This window comes from Acomys russatus, chromosome 4 (genome assembly GCF_903995435.1).
Source record: "Acomys russatus chromosome 4, mAcoRus1.1, whole genome shotgun sequence".
Taxonomy (NCBI): Eukaryota; Metazoa; Chordata; class Mammalia; order Rodentia; family Muridae; genus Acomys; species Acomys russatus.
Genome location: NC_067140.1, coordinates 18096326 through 18112648, shown reverse-complemented (window position 1 = coordinate 18112648; position 16323 = coordinate 18096326). Strand labels below are relative to the sequence as shown.

Here is a 16323-nt window from a genome sequence, read left to right as displayed (position 1 = left end):
GAGCAGAGAGACTCCTGCGTGAAGCAGCTGTTGGGGTGGAAACTATCGAGACAGCTACTCCGAGGGGCCAGTAGAGGGCGTCTGAGGTCCATCGCGCCCTTGAGGGTGTGCCCGAGCGAGCACTTGATCCTGAAGGCTCAGGCTATTGCTTAGAGGGATGAGGCTGGCACCTCCGGCTACGCAGTCAGCTTTCTGTGACGTTTAGGAGTGTGCACATAAGCCGGTGTTGTTCTTACATGTTCGCCATGTGTGACTGACCGCGGTGGGTGTGCCCACTATAGCAGAATGTGCCGGGTGCTGATATTACACTGGCTCCTTGCTGCTCAGTGTCAGGAGAGTCCAAGCTCCACTGCAATCTTACGGGATCACTGTCGTATATGTGGGGTCTGCCCCCTTCCAACACGTCATAACGTGGCCACAGCTGCACTCACGGACTCCACTGGCTGCTCTTGCAGAGGACCCAGGTTCAGTTCCTAGCAACCACATGGCAGTTTAGCTTCAGTGCCAGGGGACTGGCCTCCGTGGGTACCAGGCACACTCATAGTGCATAGACCTGTACACGTGCCAACCACTCATGCGCATAAAGTAAAAATGGATCTTTGAAAGAAGAGGCGTGGGGAGATGGCGTAGACCTGTAGTAACAAGTGAACACAGGGTGCCAGGCAGACCTCACACGGGGGAGCTGTCTTCCTTGGGTCAGCACTTAAGCACTGGCTTGCAGGTTCATCACAAGGCAGTGGCCAGCATTTGGGGACCTTGTGGCAGGCCTGCTACTGCCACACTGGGGGCAGGGCCGGTGCAAGCGCTGCCCTCCTCAACACTGTCCTATCCCCAAGTCAAGGGTCTTGCTGATCCAGTATGGGCGGGGTTTCCCTGTCCTGTTCCTGTACCAGCCAAGTGGAGGGAAGAGGGGCCAGCCAGCCTCTTTGTTCACTGAGATCTAGGGTTCAGGCCTACTCTAGCCTTTGGGCAGACACGGAAACTCGGCCAAGAAAGCTGGTCACACTTTGCAGGGTCTCACCCCCCCCCCTCCCCCCCCGGTGAGGTGAAGCAGCTGATGCCGGAGCCTCAGGGTCTTCGGTGCCACCTCTGATCCCTGCTGTCACCTGTCAGCCCTTGAGAGACAGGCTCTGTGGCGCACCGATAGTTCCATCCGTGGCATGCCAGCCACTGTGCAGCATGGTCTTCATTTACTTTGCTTTCTGAGGTAGTATCTTGAGATGTAGCCTAGGTTGCTACCAGTCTCAGAACCCTCCTGCCTCAGTCCTGACTGCTGGGAATATAGGCAGGCACCACTGTATCTACTGCCCACAGTTCGTGTTATTCTATGGTTTTTTTGGGGGGTGGGGTGGGGTTCTTGATATGAAGCTCAGGCTAGCCCCAAATTCACCGCAATCCTCCTGCCTCAGCCTCCTGAGTGCTAGCATTATAGTTGTACCCCACTACATCCCATTCCAACTGATTCTTTCTCTGGTGAACAATCGGGTTTGCTCCCATGAACAATAGCCACCAAGCCCTGTGGTGCGCTGTCCCTGGGGATCACGGGGAGTTTGATGTTCTTAGGAGCCTCACTGCCCCAAGGGACAGACCAGCTTCAGAGCCCAACCCTCAGGACTGTTTTCCTGCTGTGATTTCAGGTTTGGATGTTAACAGGGGACAAGCTGGAGACCGCCACATGCACAGCCAAGAATGCACATCTGGTGACCAGAAACCAAGACATCCATGTTTTCCGGCTGGTAAAACATTGTGCTGTAGGGTGGAGCATGAGTTTCTCCTGTAGCCTGTAGCCTGGAATGGGCCTCTAATGGCCGCCTCGGATGGTTTTGTAGGTTATTGGCAGCCTAGGGGACCCAGACAAGCATCTCTTCAACCAGTGTAAAGGCTCCCCACCACAAAGCCTTGAACGCTGCTGTGCTCTGGCCCTTTGGGTGGTTGTGCTCTCCTTTGGGGGACCAGAGCAAAGTTCGGCACTGTGGCTGCTTTTGGCATTGCCAACAGCCAAGCATGGTGCACAAAGCCTATATAGCAGCACATAGGAAGGAAGGTGGCATAGATGCCTGGCCCCCCGGACCTGCTCCCCAGGGCTCTGGCTGTATGGCTCCAGGCTGACAAATACCTCCTGACTTGGGTCTCCTGAGGTGTAGTGTGGGAGGTCCTCACGGTGCCTGTCTCATCCTGACCGTGCGCCGACTTTAGTCTTTGGGAAGTGAAAAGGGATAGGTGTCATACACATAAGCTCCTGAGCCCACAGCATCCTTTGGCTATAAGCTGGTGATAGGAGAAGAAGGACACTGTCTACACGAACTCCCAGAGGCCGGTGTTCACCTTCTTGTCTGGCCATTTCCAGAGAGCCACACCTTCTCCATCTCCATCCCCTTTCAGGTGACCAACCGCGGGGAGGCACACCTTGAGCTGAACGCCTTCCGCAGGAAGCACGACTGTGCCCTGGTCATCTCTGGAGACTCTCTGGAGGTCAGTGCTGGGCACTGATGGGTGGGGTACCTTCCCTTCCTGTGGGCTGCAGGGAGACAGCCGTATTGGCTGACTCTGCCCCCTCCCCCGCACCCGCACCCCGCCCCAGGTTTGCCTCAAGTTCTATGAGCATGAGTTCATGGAGCTGGCCTGCCAGTGCCCGGCTGTGGTGTGCTGCCGCTGCGCCCCCACCCAGAAGGCCCAGATCGTCCGGCTGCTCCAGGAACGCACTGGGAAGCTCACCTGTGCAGTAGGTAAGCTTGCCGGGCTGGTGGGGGGCTCCTCTGGGACGGAGGGAACAGCCTGGGCTGTCAGGCTTGCTTGGGCAGTAGCAGCAGTCAGCTGCCAGAGGCCCCCTGCCCTGCAGATGCTCTGGACTTTTCTTTTCACGAGGACCCCTGAGCTCTGCTATTGTCCATTGATATGCCCCCCTCTCTTGGAGACAAACATGCCTAAAGGGAAGGGTCTTGTCTTCTTTGCGTATGGCAGGTGGCCATGGCATTCCAGAGGGGTGAAGACCCCCATGCTGACGATCACCGACTGGTTATCTTGGGTGGTTTGCTTCATTTGCACCTCAACAGGATGGGGACAATGGTGGTGGCCTTCTCACCTGTGTGTACAAAGACTATAAAGTATGAGGAGTGCTGGCCACAGCATACTGGGGACGTCTGTGTCCTGCAAGGGCCACTTGCCACTGGCAGTGGTTGTGTACACTCATCCTGAGAGGAGGGCCTGCAGTGGTGGTAGACGCTGGCCACTGCCACTGCTTGGCTTGTGACCCTGGCAAGCTACCTGGTCTCTTACAGTTGCCTCTTTTGAGGGTGGCTGGATATGTTGGGTGGGGCGTAGTCCACACTCAGTGAAAGGCAGGCATGGATTGTTAACTCTGAGGATGCCGTGTGCGAGCCATCTCCCTCATGTCTCCATCTTAACCTCTTTGCTCTGGTCTGTGTGTTCCACAGGCGATGGAGGCAATGACGTCAGCATGATCCAGGAATCCGACTGCGGTGTGGGCGTGGAGGGCAAGGTGCGTGCTCCCACTGTGCCCCGATAGACCCACCCTGCCAGCTAGTGGAGTTTCTAGGCTTTTTAAAACAGGGCCTCATGTATCCCAGGCTGGTCTGGAGCTTGATTCCTAGCTGAGGTGAGCCCAGAGAGGTGGTTCCTGGGGGGAAACTTTGTATCTAGAATCTGTACACTGGAGCCAGCTCCAGTGGCTCATGAAGTAGAGGCAATAGGGTTGTGGCAAGTTCCAGCCAGCCACGGCTCACAGAGCAAGGGCACCAAAAAGGTGGTGGGGGCCGGCGGAGGCATGGGGCTAGTTAGAGAGGTGCTGCTAAGAGTTAAGGGCATGTGCTGCAGCTGCAGGGGACTGGAGGCTGGTTCCCAGCAGCTGACACCCACAGCCACCTGTAGCTCCAGCTCCAGGGGATCCGGAGCCTCGTGGGCACATGCAGTCTTGTGCACATACTCGCTCCCGTACATGGACACACACACACAGAATTAAAGATAAAACAAAAATGCCTGTGTTTAACAGAATCCTTTTATTGGCTGCCATATACAAATAAAACATTTTTCCTTCTGTTAAAAATTATATCACAATTCCTTTGGGTTTCAGCATATAAAAGCTGCGAGTGCTCACCACAATGAAGATAAATAATTTAAGTTATGCCCACCCTGCCTTTGAGTTGCACCAAACTAGTAACATTGTATAGTCTCCCAAAATTATTTTCTGTGCATTGCTGATTGTGGGTGGGTGTGCATTTGTCATAGATACTGTCTACACGTATTTTATCCATGTATGTATATATTATTTTCATGTATACTTTTAAATTAAAAACACACCACAAGCTCCATCATGCAGCTTGCTTAAATCTGTTACATCTTGAATTCCTTTCTTCATCAGAGGCAGGAGAGCTGTCATTTCTAACCCGTGCTCTAATTTACTTACTTATTACCCATGCTTTTAAATCACTAACTTCATCCTTAGGACCAACCTTGCTGTCAAGGCTGTCATCTCTCTGAGCTGTCCTCAGCATCACGGGAATGTCCTCAGCACCATGCACCTTACTTACTGTATCAGAACTCATACTGAGCAAAGAGGATTGACTTTTGTGCCAGGCTTAAAGTCTTTGTTGCCAGTTTAGCAAAACACAGCACTGCAAGTTTTCTATTTTGAACAAGTGCCATCTTGATCTGGGCATGTGGCTGAATAGGTGAGAGTGCTTGTGCTGCCAGCCAAGGGCGCGAGTTCATGTCCCCTGCACCCACATAGGACACTGGGATGTTTGTGTGCACCTGTATCTCCGACACTGGGAGATGGAGACAGGTGGGTCCCGAGAGCTCACTGGACCAGCAGCCTAGCCTGAGCTACCAGCTGAGGCCCCGTGTCAGTGCAGCGCCATGGAGAGAGAGAGAGGCGGGGGATGCCCCATACCCTGCCCTAGCATGAGTGTACATATGCATAGGTGTGCATTGCTGCACACTCAAAACATGAGTACACAACAATTATATATATATTTTAAGATATCATTTGTTCAAGAAATTTGCAGTTTGGCAGTGAGCTCCGTCAACCTTCCCTTTCTTTCACCTGCTCTGACTTCTGCTTTCTCTCCCTCTGGGCCCTTTGAATGTAGATTGCACACAGGTCATGTTAAATGCTTGGCAAGGGCCTTAAGAAGCAGCATCCCCCTGCATCAGCACAGCAGATGGACACCCCCCAACCCCCGCACGCCTTAGATGTAATGCTGACCTAATGAGTCATGGGCATTTTGCCCGATTGTCCCCAAAATGTCTTTGTAGCTTAAGAACAAAAGAAGCTCCAGGAAATAATCAAGGACCCGAGTTTCCCTTATTAGCGTGCGTTCCTGTCTCTTTAATCTTCTTTAATGTAAAACACTTCTCTGGTCTTTTTTTTTTTTTTTTTTTTTTTTTGGTGGGTGATGTTTGGCATTTATGCCATTGATACATGCTACACTTATTTACTTATTTTAATGGGAGTGTACATATGTGTGCACGTGCATGGCCCAGCGCTCATGTGGAAGTCAGAGGACAGTTTGTGAGAATCAGGTCTCGCCTTCCATTCTGTGGACCCTGGGGCTTGAACTCAGATTCCCAGGCTTGGCAGCAAGCACTTAATCCCCTGAGCCATCTTGCCAGCTCTCCATTGATACTTCTGAAGTATTCAGAATGTCAGTGAGTGGCCCATGTGGCAAGAGTGCTGCTGGGAAATTTGTATTTTCTGGGTCACATGATTAGTCACTGATGTCCTTCTCTGTCAACGCTAGTGTCAATCATCTGCCTTCTGAAACATGAATGCCACTGTGTGGATGCACTGTGAGCTGTCTCCACATTCACAGGCATGCGGCAGCATTCAGGGGTGTTCTGCCACTGTAATTGGCATCAGGCTTTCCTCCGAGTTTAACCCTTTAGGGCCCTAAATGTTAAAAAGCACCCATTGTATGATTTTTTTTTTTCTTTTTCTTTTTGCTTCTCAGACACACTGGGAGTGAGGGTGAACTTAATACCAGATTCATCTGACCTCCAAATTACAACTATCTGTGATTTAGTATGTTTTTTATTTAAGTAAATTCCTCTTTTTAAATCAAATTTGACTTGGACCACCAACTGTGTGTAGCCTGAAACCAAAGAGTCTCATTATTGAACGTCTTCAAAGGTCTCCTTGCCATGTCTTGTTGTTTCAATTAAAAAGAGAAACGTGCCCTGACCCCTGTGTGCGGATTGCAGGAAGGAAAGCAGGCTTCGCTGGCCGCAGACTTCTCTATCACCCAGTTCAGACATCTTGGCCGCTTACTCATGGTGCATGGTCGGAACAGCTACAAGCGCTCGGCAGCCCTCAGCCAGTTTGTGATCCACAGGAGCCTCTGCATCAGTACCATGCAGGTATGTAGCAGCCGGTGCCTTTCAGGGGGTCACCTCTTCACAGATGTACACAGACACACCCTCCAGGTGGGCAGCAGCTGGTACCTTTTCACATGGCCATGGCACCCAGGTAGGCAAGAGGCTGGCACTTCTCACAGGTGCAAACCGACATGCCATGCAGGTGGGTGGCAGCTAGCACCTCTCACAAGGCCACATGGGCATGGCAGGCAGCTGGTACCTCTCACAGGTACACACAGGTACACTGTCCAGGTGAGCAGGCAGGTGGTACCTCTCACAGGTGCACACAGGTACAGCTGGTACCTCTCACAGGTACACATAGGTACACTGTCCAGGTGAGCAGGCAGCTGGTGCTTCTCACAGGTACACATAGGTACACTGTCCAGGTGAGCAGGCAGCTGGTACCTCTCACAGGTGCACACAGGTACACTGATACCTTCTTATGTATGCACATGGGCACATTGCCCAGGTAGGTGGCAGCTGACACTTCTGCATTGGTACACATGGGCACATTGCCCAGGTGGGTGGCAGTTAGCCCTGTGCCCAGGTACTCATGGCGGTCATCATCATGGAAAATCCCAGCAGTTGGACAGCGGTTTGGAGTGGAACCCCCTCCTGGCCAATCTAAATCTCCATCTGATCACATCCCAGCTGACAACCTCTAGCCAGGTCCCTCATCATCGGTTCCCCAGAGGGAGAGGCAGAGCTACCGCCAGGCAAATGCTCCAGCTCCTGTTTGCCATGTGCAGAAGCAAGGCCAAGAGACGGCAGCCACCCCAGAAGAGGAAATGTGGTGTCTGAGACAGGGTCTTGCTAAGTAGCCCAGGCTAATATGTATGGGAATATGTGATTCCCCCTGCCTCAGCCTAAGTGCTGGATTACAGTCAGGCGCCACCACACCTGGTGCTAGCTCGCTTTTCTTGATTGCGTCCTATACCCTGGCTGTTGGCCAAGTGTTTGTAATGTGGCCAGCGTCTCTTGTCTTACACTAGGATCTCTTCATCCCAGGGAGGTGCAACGTAGCCTGCCCTCAGGTTCAAACCTCGCTGGAAAGGGGCTCAGGTGGTCTCAGCTTGCAGAAGGCTTGCTCATGGCCCAGGCTGTGGACTCACTTCCCACTCCAGCCCCTCCGTAGGCCTTAAGGTGAACTACTTGACTTTGGTGATCAAAACATTTGATTCCTGTCTCTTTTTGTTTGTGTCACCAAGGAGCTGGTAGGCCCATGATCGCACTGTCCCCCAACTCCAGGCTATCCTTTCCACCTTTGAAGTGAACCAGTAGGATCTGCCTTGTCCTTGACCTTGGCTCTTGGAAAACCAGAGTTCAAGCTGAAGGCATCTTCACCATCATCAGTAAAGCCAAGCAGGACATTTCATGAGCGGAAGGCAGGCTGGTGAGATGGCTGAGCAGGTGAAGGTCCTTGCTGCCAAGCCCGATGGCCCAAGTTGAGTGCTGTAGAAAGCTCACATACAGGCATGTGAGCATGCACATGCACACGCACACGCACGCGCGCGCGCACACACACACACACACACACATGCAGAAGTTTGCAGGAAAGGTGTGTGATCCCGCTCCTGTGGAAGGCAGCTCACCATGCAGAAGGTGCCTGCCCTGCCTCACATGTGGGAGAGCTCCCCTCTGGCCTCTTGCAGAGAGGAGGAGATGTTTTAAAGCTGCACAGCTGCCGCGGATCATCAGGCTGCAGCTGTACTTTTAATTTATGCTAATCCATCATCAGACCATTATGCTAATCCACCAATGGGGCGGGGCTATGCAGTGGTTTTAATCACTGGGAAATTAATGATCTTGTCCTTGGGCACACACACAAAAGCAGGCAGATGAGCTGCCATCTGCAGTACCGAGGCATTCCCAATGGTACCCACTCAGAGGTTCTGAAGTGAGGCTGGCCCGATTCCTCATCTTCCTGAGCAGCTTTAGCCCCCGTCCACGGAACTGCACCGTGACATGGTGATCTCTGATGAGCAAGATGTGTGTATTTATTTCCCATGAGTACCCTTGTCTAGACGCAGGCTTCATGGCTGGTGTAAAGGGGCCACTTTACAGGCCGGTGTTGTGGTGTTCATCTACTGCCCCTGCTGGATGACAAGCCAGTGCAGGGTGACTTTCCCCATGGTGAGGTCGCGAAGGTGTGTGAGAGGAGCCAGGCTTCTGTGGCTATGGTGTTCAGCCGAGCTTTAGCTAGCAGGCCTCTCAGCAGGCCTCACTCTGCTCCTGGAAGCACAGAGGAGTGCTGGGCCTGCCTGGCTGCAGCAGAGGTCCAGCTTCGCTCAGCACTCCCAGCATTCCCTGGGCTTACTTACACTAGGGCAGTGGTTCTCAACCTTCCTAATGCGATGACTACCGTAAAATCATTTTGTTGCTCTTCGTAACTGTAATTTTGCTACTGTTACGAGTTGTAATGTAAATATGTGATATGTGACTCCCCCCGCAAGGGGTCTGGACCTTTCGGTTGCCCTAGGGGAAAAGTACTTGGAAGCCATGGTCCCTCCATTAATGTGTAGATGTCAGGATCTGGGAAGCACCAGCCAGCACTTGGCCTCCCCACCGAGTCTTCCCAGCATGCACTGCTTTCCACAGTGAGAAGCACATACTTCAGTGAGAGCTGGTAGAAATCCCTAATGCTTTTTCTCACTGAAACACTAGCCATTTACATGCTTTGAGAAAATGTCTTCTCCTGCCTGGTCCCAGGGCACAGCTCCATGGCCGCACGCTCACCCAGCAGTTATGAGGTCCTCAGGTTGATCCTGAGCATCACAAAAATAAATTCAAATAAAAGTTCTTCCTCTGAACTCCAAACTGTAGTATCTTCTACCCTGGTCTCTACAGTGGCCAATATGGAAGCATCGGTAGCTGTGTCCCCAGCTCGGCTTCACTGTACTGTCGGGGCACTCGCCCGGCAAGGTGTGATCCTCAGCTGTTGGCAATGTGGACTCCTTAGGTAGGACATGGCCTGAATCCCAAAGGACCCTACAGTTTCTCCTGTAAAATGTGAGTGACCTCAGGACTGGGGTGCGAAGCCTTTCCAACCCCAGAGGCCAAGTCTGGCTGTGGACGCTCACTTCTTCTGGTCTGTCATGAATGAGCTGTGTGCTCTGGGGTCAGTTGCTGGCCCTCTCTGGTCTGTGTCCTTACCTGTATCATGGAGATGATGCTAATAGTCCTGACTTCCTGGGGCATTGTGAGGACTGCACATGGCGTCATATGGACGAAGACTCTGCCCTGACTCTCAGTGACACCCTCTCCCTCCTCCATACAGGCTGTCTTCTCCTCTGTATTCTACTTTGCATCCGTCCCTCTCTACCAAGGCTTCTTGATCATTGGGTAAGTCGCCACAAACTGTTCACCTTCTGTGACATCCCGAAAAACATCCCACAGGGAGAGAGAGACACAGAAAGTCCCCATGGCACCTTGGCATTCTGGCCTTGAGGCAGAATGGGAGCTTTGTTGAATTAACCAGACGGGCGTGCATAGTCATCCCCTGCCTCAGCCTGCAGCGCTGGGTCATTGGTACCTGAAGATGAACAGACTCAACAGGAGGGAGTCTGAGGTGGCCCTACGGGGGTGTTGGGGAAGGGGAAATGTTTGCAGTCCATCCTCTTGGCTGGAGCTGAGCCCAGTAGGATGTCCAGGCCCAGGGCCTTGCACAGAATGCAGAGTGTTCATGGAGCATCGGCCGCCATTGATACCACCTCTCTTGCTGGCTGCCAGAGAGGGCCTAAGCTTTTTCTTACCTGGGCTCGTGGTGCACGGCTCTGTAGAAGCTCAGGCACAGGGGCACAAGAGCCCAGTTCTGCCTAGGAAGAACTGGAAGACGGGTTGGCCAGGCTCAGCGACAGCAGCAGAACCCTCTTCCTTGCTGTCCTGCTGCCTGGTTCAGCCTCAGAGCACACACTGCTTGTCACCTGTTTCCACTTGGAAACCGGAGTGTCCCTTCATCAAGACTTGAGCAAGAACATACTTAAGGCCACAATGCAGGGTTGTTTGTTCTGTGTGGCCTTGTGTGACCTGACCCTTGCCACCTGCAGCCCCAGCCATCCTGGCTGCTTTCTGTTCTTCATGACAGCTGCACCTCACCTCAGGGCCTTCAGTCAGTGATTTTTGACCTGGTGTGGGCTTCCAGAATGGGCACAGCTGCTCTTCCAATATCCATAGAAATGTCCCATTCATGCTGTCTTCCCCGAGACTGTGTTCTATATCCCATGTGTAACACACACACACACACACACACACACACACACACCTTATTCCCTCTTGCCCATTCTGCCCTCCTCCTTGGCACTTGTGACACCCACAGTTCACTTATTCAGTGACATGGAAGCTATAACAAAAGCCCTTGAGCACAAATTCTCACCTCTGTTTTATATCTTGACTCTGGTGCTAAGAGCTGGGCATGGTGCATGATGGGCTCGAAGTAGACACGTGGGCAGGAGGGAGGTGGGGTTGCAGAGGCTTGGGTAGGGAGCAGTTCCTTATGGTGGCCCCTCCCCTCAGGTATTCTACCATCTATACCATGTTTCCTGTGTTTTCCCTGGTTTTGGACAAAGACGTGAAGTCAGAAGTCGCCATGTTGTATCCTGAGCTCTACAAGGATCTCCTCAAGGTTCCTCAGGCCTCCCCAACTTCCATTCCATCATCTTCTGCCACGCCCCCCCCCAGCTCCTCCTACCACCTTCCCCTCCCTTCTCCTTTTCCTTCACACTAGCTCCTCCGGTCTGGTGGGGCACAGGGATGGTGGTTTGCTTTCTTTGGGGTGGGAGGTGTGGGTTATGCAGGAACGGTCAGTGCAACCTGCCAACAGTCAGTGGCTCTGCAGCTGTCAGCTATGCTCCTGAGGTGATCTCTCAGACACTGCACTGACAGAGATGCAGGGCCTTCCTATGTGAACGTGTGGGGCTGCCCTTCTGCTGTTTGTGTTTTATTCTGTATAAGCCCAGGGCCCTGTATGTGCCAGGCAAGCACTCTTCCACTGAACTACATCCCCAGCAAGCTTGGAACTGGCTGAGTAGACCAGGCAGGCGTGGAACTCACAAAGATCCACCTCCTTCTGTGTCCTGAGTGCTAGGATTAAAGGCGTGCACCACACCAGCTTTCTTTTCCCTTTTTGTTTTCTAGTGGTCTCACTAAATTTCTCAGGTTAGCCTTGAACCCACCATCATCCTGCCTTAGTGTCCTTAGCGTACTGAGAAAACAGGTGTGTGTATGTATGTGTAGGACCATCTGTGGATGTTTGTGATAAAGGCTGGCAGGGGTGAGTGGAGAGAGCCCTAACTAGGCAGACAGCAACGAGCCTCCAACCTCTGTAGTAACTGCTGGTCTTTCTGTTTCTCATCCAGGGGCGGCCACTGTCCTACAAGACCTTCTTAATTTGGGTGTTAATCAGTATCTATCAAGGTGAGTTCTGGTAGAAGTGCCTGCTCTTCCTTTGCTTTAACCTTGACCTTCTGCAGGAAGTGGGGAGCGGGGGTGGGGTCTGGGTGAGGGGGGTGTGATTATCCAGAGGGAAGCTGGGACCTAAGCTAGTGCAGGGAGCCGGCTGCTGTCCCAGGCCACCATACATATCAGGGTTCTACAGTGCAGCATGGCTGCTTTTTGGGTTGGCAGAGTCAGGGAGGAGCCTAAACAGTTCAGGTCTGCTGCTCCTAATCTGAAATGTTCAAAACCACGAAAAGCTTTGAGTCCTGACTTTGTGGGACAGATCACGGGAACACTAATGAGTCTGTGTAAACCTCTGGGCGAGCACATGGCATGTAAGGTAAATGCACACCCTGTATAGACATGGGGCCCAGGGTACCTCATACATATGCAGAAACTAAGATGCCCAGGACTTGCCCAGGTCCACTAACAGAGCACTTGCTTGTACACTGGTGAGAGAAAAGGTGCTTGCCACCAAGCTGACGACAAATCTGAGTTCCATACCTGGGACCTACGTGAAGTAAGAGTACCAACTTACCGGGCCGTGGTGGCGCACGCCTTTAATCCCAGCACTTGGGAGGCAGAGGCAGGTGGATCGCTGTGAGTTCGAGACCAGCCTGGTCTACAAAGCAAGTCCAGGACACCCAAGGCTACACAGAGAAACCCTGTCTCGAATCCCCCCAAAAGAGTACCAACTCCCCAAACTGTTCTCTGACCCTCCCATGTATACCAGGCGCGCATTCTCTCTCTCTCTCTCTCTCTCTCTCTCTCTCTCTCTCTCTCTCTCTCTCACAATCAATATCTCTCTCTCTCTCTCTCTCAATCAATACAAAATTAAAATAGACAAAAATCCAAAAAGGGCTTGCTTGAGGTGATGTTTTTATAGGAATACCTAAGCTTCCCACTTGTGTTAATTCTCCCCCTCCCTCCTCTCAGAATTTTATTCTTGTGTGTTTTATAGCATACTCGTGTCTTTGTGTACCAATCTCTGTGTATCCAGATGGGCACATGTAACTTACTAGTGAACATGAGTGCTAACTTGTATCCTTTGTGTTTTAACCCATGTGGGGAACACAGTCAAAACATTTAGAGCCCAGACTTTGAAGAGGATGACGCTGTCAGGGAAACACTTCTCTGCTGTTTGATACGGTTTTAGAGCCTAAGCCATGCATCAGTCAGATGATAGCCAGCGGTCCTCCCTCTCCCTCATCCCGTGTTTGCCAACGCGGTCCCAGGCTGGGATGCAGCTGGTATAACTAGTTGCCTAGGGTGAAGGGAGTCCTGGATTTGATCCCCAGCATCGTGTAAGCCAGGCGTGGCAGTGCACACCTCACGTCTCAGTGCCTATTGAGGTGGGTCAGAAGTTCAGGGCCATCCACGACATGAAACCCCATCTCAAAAGCAAACAAACAGTGCAGTCCCAGCACTGAGGGAGGCAGAGGCAGGCAGATCTCGTGAGCTCATGGCCAGCCTGGTCTACAGAGTAAGTCCAGGACAGCCAGGGCTATACAGAAAAACCCTATGTCTACAAAACTAAACCAACCAGATCGCAAACATAAAAGGCAGCCCCTTAAGAAGCTTAGTGTTTAAGTTTCCCTGGCAGTGTCTTACACTTTTTGTATTGAGTGCCCTGTCTAGGTGGCGGTGCACACTTCTGACCCCAGATGCTGCCCGTCCCACCCCCAGTTCTCGGTCATTCAACGCTCAGCAAGAGCAATAGAGGAACTGTAGGTCTGGGTCCCTCATCTAGGATGAGCAAGGCCCTTGGTGTCCGGCGGATACCCCCTGGGTGACGGACAGGCAGCAGGTGCGCCTCAGGGGCCCCGTTTCTGGTGTTTGCAGGGAGCACCATCATGTACGGGGCGCTGCTTCTGTTCGAGTCGGAGTTTGTGCACATCGTGGCCATCTCCTTCACGTCACTCATCCTCACCGAGCTGCTGATGGTGGCGCTCACTATCCAGACATGGCACTGGCTCATGACAGTGGCTGAGCTGCTCAGCTTGGCCTGCTATGTTGCCTCTCTGGTGTTCCTCCACGAGTTCATCGGTAAGATCCTGAGCCCTGGCCCCGGGTGGTTGCCCTTTCTATTTAATCATGAGCTGGCCTCACTCTGGAGACCAGGCTGGCTTCAGGCTCGTGGAGATCCAGTGGCCTTTGTCTCAGTAAGGCAGCTGAGGGTCGCATCTGCTCAGTTGGTGCTTACCCATGCATGGCAAGCTGCCAGTTGACCCTATTGGCCCAGTCCTGTCTAGCTCCCCTCCATATGCTTCTAGAGTGGACCCATTTCCAGCAACCCAGCCTTTTCTCTGCTTGGTTTCTTGGTCACTCAGCCAGTGTGGACTGACACCTCTGGGCTGTGAAGTCTCCGGGGCCTGTGTCATCCTAGGAGGCCAATAGACAGAGTGCATTTTAGATACTCCGCAGTAGGACTGGTGAGGTGTCTATGTTTGAATGAACTCAGATGCCCCTAGGGCAAGTCTGCTAATCAGGGGGACAGCTTAGCTCCCAGGTAGCTTCCCTGTTCCCCCCTACCACCCCCACCCTCACAGTCCAGATGGCAAGTCCATTCCTTCAGAGACTTTCCACTTGGTTACAAGGGGGTGGGGAGGCCTTCCTGCAAGGAGGCTAGTGGCTTTTTAGAGGGTCATGTGATACACCCCCACCTGGGCAGTGAAACCTCATCACTCCTTGGCTCCTATGAGCAGATCCATGCATAAAATGTCTGTGTCATTAACAGACACAGCTACCTGGTAGCATTGAGGGAGGCAGACGGGAGGGAGCAGTCTGCCAGGGCTCCTTAGAGGGGACCCATGAGGAAGGCTGGGACAATCAGACTATGCCGGGATCGCCTTTGATCCAGGCTCTTTTCCCAGCCTCTCTAGCTCCTGTAAAACTGCCAGTAAAGATAAAAAGAGCATTACCTTGGGGGTGAGCCACTAGTTTAAACTGGTCTCCTGTCAGAGAGGCTTTGTGGACACCTACTGTGTGCCCAACCTGAGGGAATGGTTCCTGCCTGGGAGCCTCATGTTGGTGAAAGGTACAGAAGTGGGTCCTGAGCCCCACACATAGTAGGCGCTTCATTGGTGACATCCCGTCCACACTGTGCTCAAGACTAGAAAGAGCTTATCCCTGCATCCCCTGTGGGGAGTCTGTAGCTGCTTCCCTCCCAAGCTTCCCAAAGCTCCTGGCTTCACTATCCCCATCCCAGGACCAAGTGCCCAGCTCCGAGTGTGAGCCTTGACAAATGGTCTCTGCCACTTTGTCCTGTCCCCATGGGTCCCTCTCCTGGCTTTCTGTGGTGTCACTGAGTCTGAACAGCCAGAGAGGCAGAGCCATGCATTGAATGTCACTTTCTGTGCTCTGTGGCTTAGGTGAAACTAATTGTCACTTAGAGTCAAAAACAGGTTCTTTTTCTAGTTGTTGAAAGTAACATTTCACCAAATGTGGGGGCAGGGGAGGAAATGAGGCCCGTGCGCCCTGCTGGCTCATGGCATGCCCACTGCTGCAGAGAGTGGGGAGCAAGAAATAAAGACTGCTTTCTTTCGGTGGCCTCATGGCTGTCTCCTTACTTACAGATGTCTACTTCATTGCCACCCTGTCATTCCTGTGGAAGGTGTCTGTCATCACCCTGGTCAGCTGTCTCCCCCTCTACGTCCTCAAGTACCTGCGGAGACGATTCTCTCCCCCCAGTTACTCGAAGCTCACTTCATAAGCTGCAGGGTGGCAGCAGGGGCTCTGGTCGCTGCGCTCTCCCAGGAGGAGGAGGAGGAGGAGGAGGAATTCACGTTCTGTGTGCATGGACCGCCTCAGGTGGACAGTGCAGTCATGGCTGGCACATGCAACTTCACTGAGGCGAGACCGGGCACCTAACAGGGTTGTAACGCTGAAGGAATGGGAGGGAGGGGCCTGAGAGGTGTACTTGTCAGAACTTTGGGTGCTATGCTGAATCGAGGGTGAAGACGTGGGACCGGGTGGCTTGTCTGAGGTTTGCGTGGGTCACTGTGCAAGCTTCCTTATGGCTTGAACCTGTTGTCATGTGATAAAAGTTTCTGTCTAGTTGAAGGCTGCAGAAGGCTTTTTATTTTTAAACATTCTTATCACAAATGCATTCCTCATGTCTTTCTTCCTCTTTAAAAGGCACACATGCCTTTAATCCTGCCACTTAATCCTGGCAGGCAGAGGCAGGCAGATGCCTGCAGAGTTCCAGGCCACCATCCAGGACCACATAGACTATCTTTTTAAGAAAAAAAAGTAAAATTCTGAAGTTAGGAATAGTGCGTGATTGGAATGCAGTACTCAGGAGGCAGAGACAGGGGCATTACTGAAAGTTGAGGCCAGCCTTGACTATAGAGTGATTATCAGGCCAGTCAGTGTGTCTCCCCGCCCCCTCACCCACACACACACACAAGGAAAGGAGGAAAGGAAAGGAAAAACACAAAACTGTCCATGTAGACGTAGGAGAGAGAGGGTATGGTCTGAAGCGTCCTCAAGTCCTCCCCTTGGGTGGAAGAAGCCCGC

The 16323-nt window shown here is 52.4% G+C and overlaps 1 protein-coding gene across 4 annotated transcripts in view; it reads left to right on the top strand.

Annotated features, from left to right (window-relative positions):
* Atp9a (ATPase phospholipid transporting 9A (putative)) overlaps nt 1-15575 on the top strand; it is a 111346-nt gene extending 95771 nt beyond the window's left edge. For all 4 annotated transcript variants that reach the window (XM_051143865.1, XM_051143863.1, XM_051143864.1 and 1 more), the window contains exons 19-28: nt 1638-1736; nt 2383-2472; nt 2582-2726; nt 3435-3499; nt 6220-6375; nt 9650-9714; nt 10885-10993; nt 11727-11784; nt 13648-13851; nt 15381-15575. In XM_051143865.1, coding sequence (XP_050999822.1) covers nt 1638-1736; nt 2383-2472; nt 2582-2726; nt 3435-3499; nt 6220-6375; nt 9650-9714; nt 10885-10993; nt 11727-11784; nt 13648-13851; nt 15381-15517 — 1128 coding nt within the window. In that variant the 3' untranslated portion in view covers nt 15518-15575. The remainder of the gene's footprint in view (nt 1-1637; nt 1737-2382; nt 2473-2581; nt 2727-3434; nt 3500-6219; nt 6376-9649; nt 9715-10884; nt 10994-11726; nt 11785-13647; nt 13852-15380) is intronic.
* Nucleotides 15576-16323: the final 748 nt, after the last annotated feature.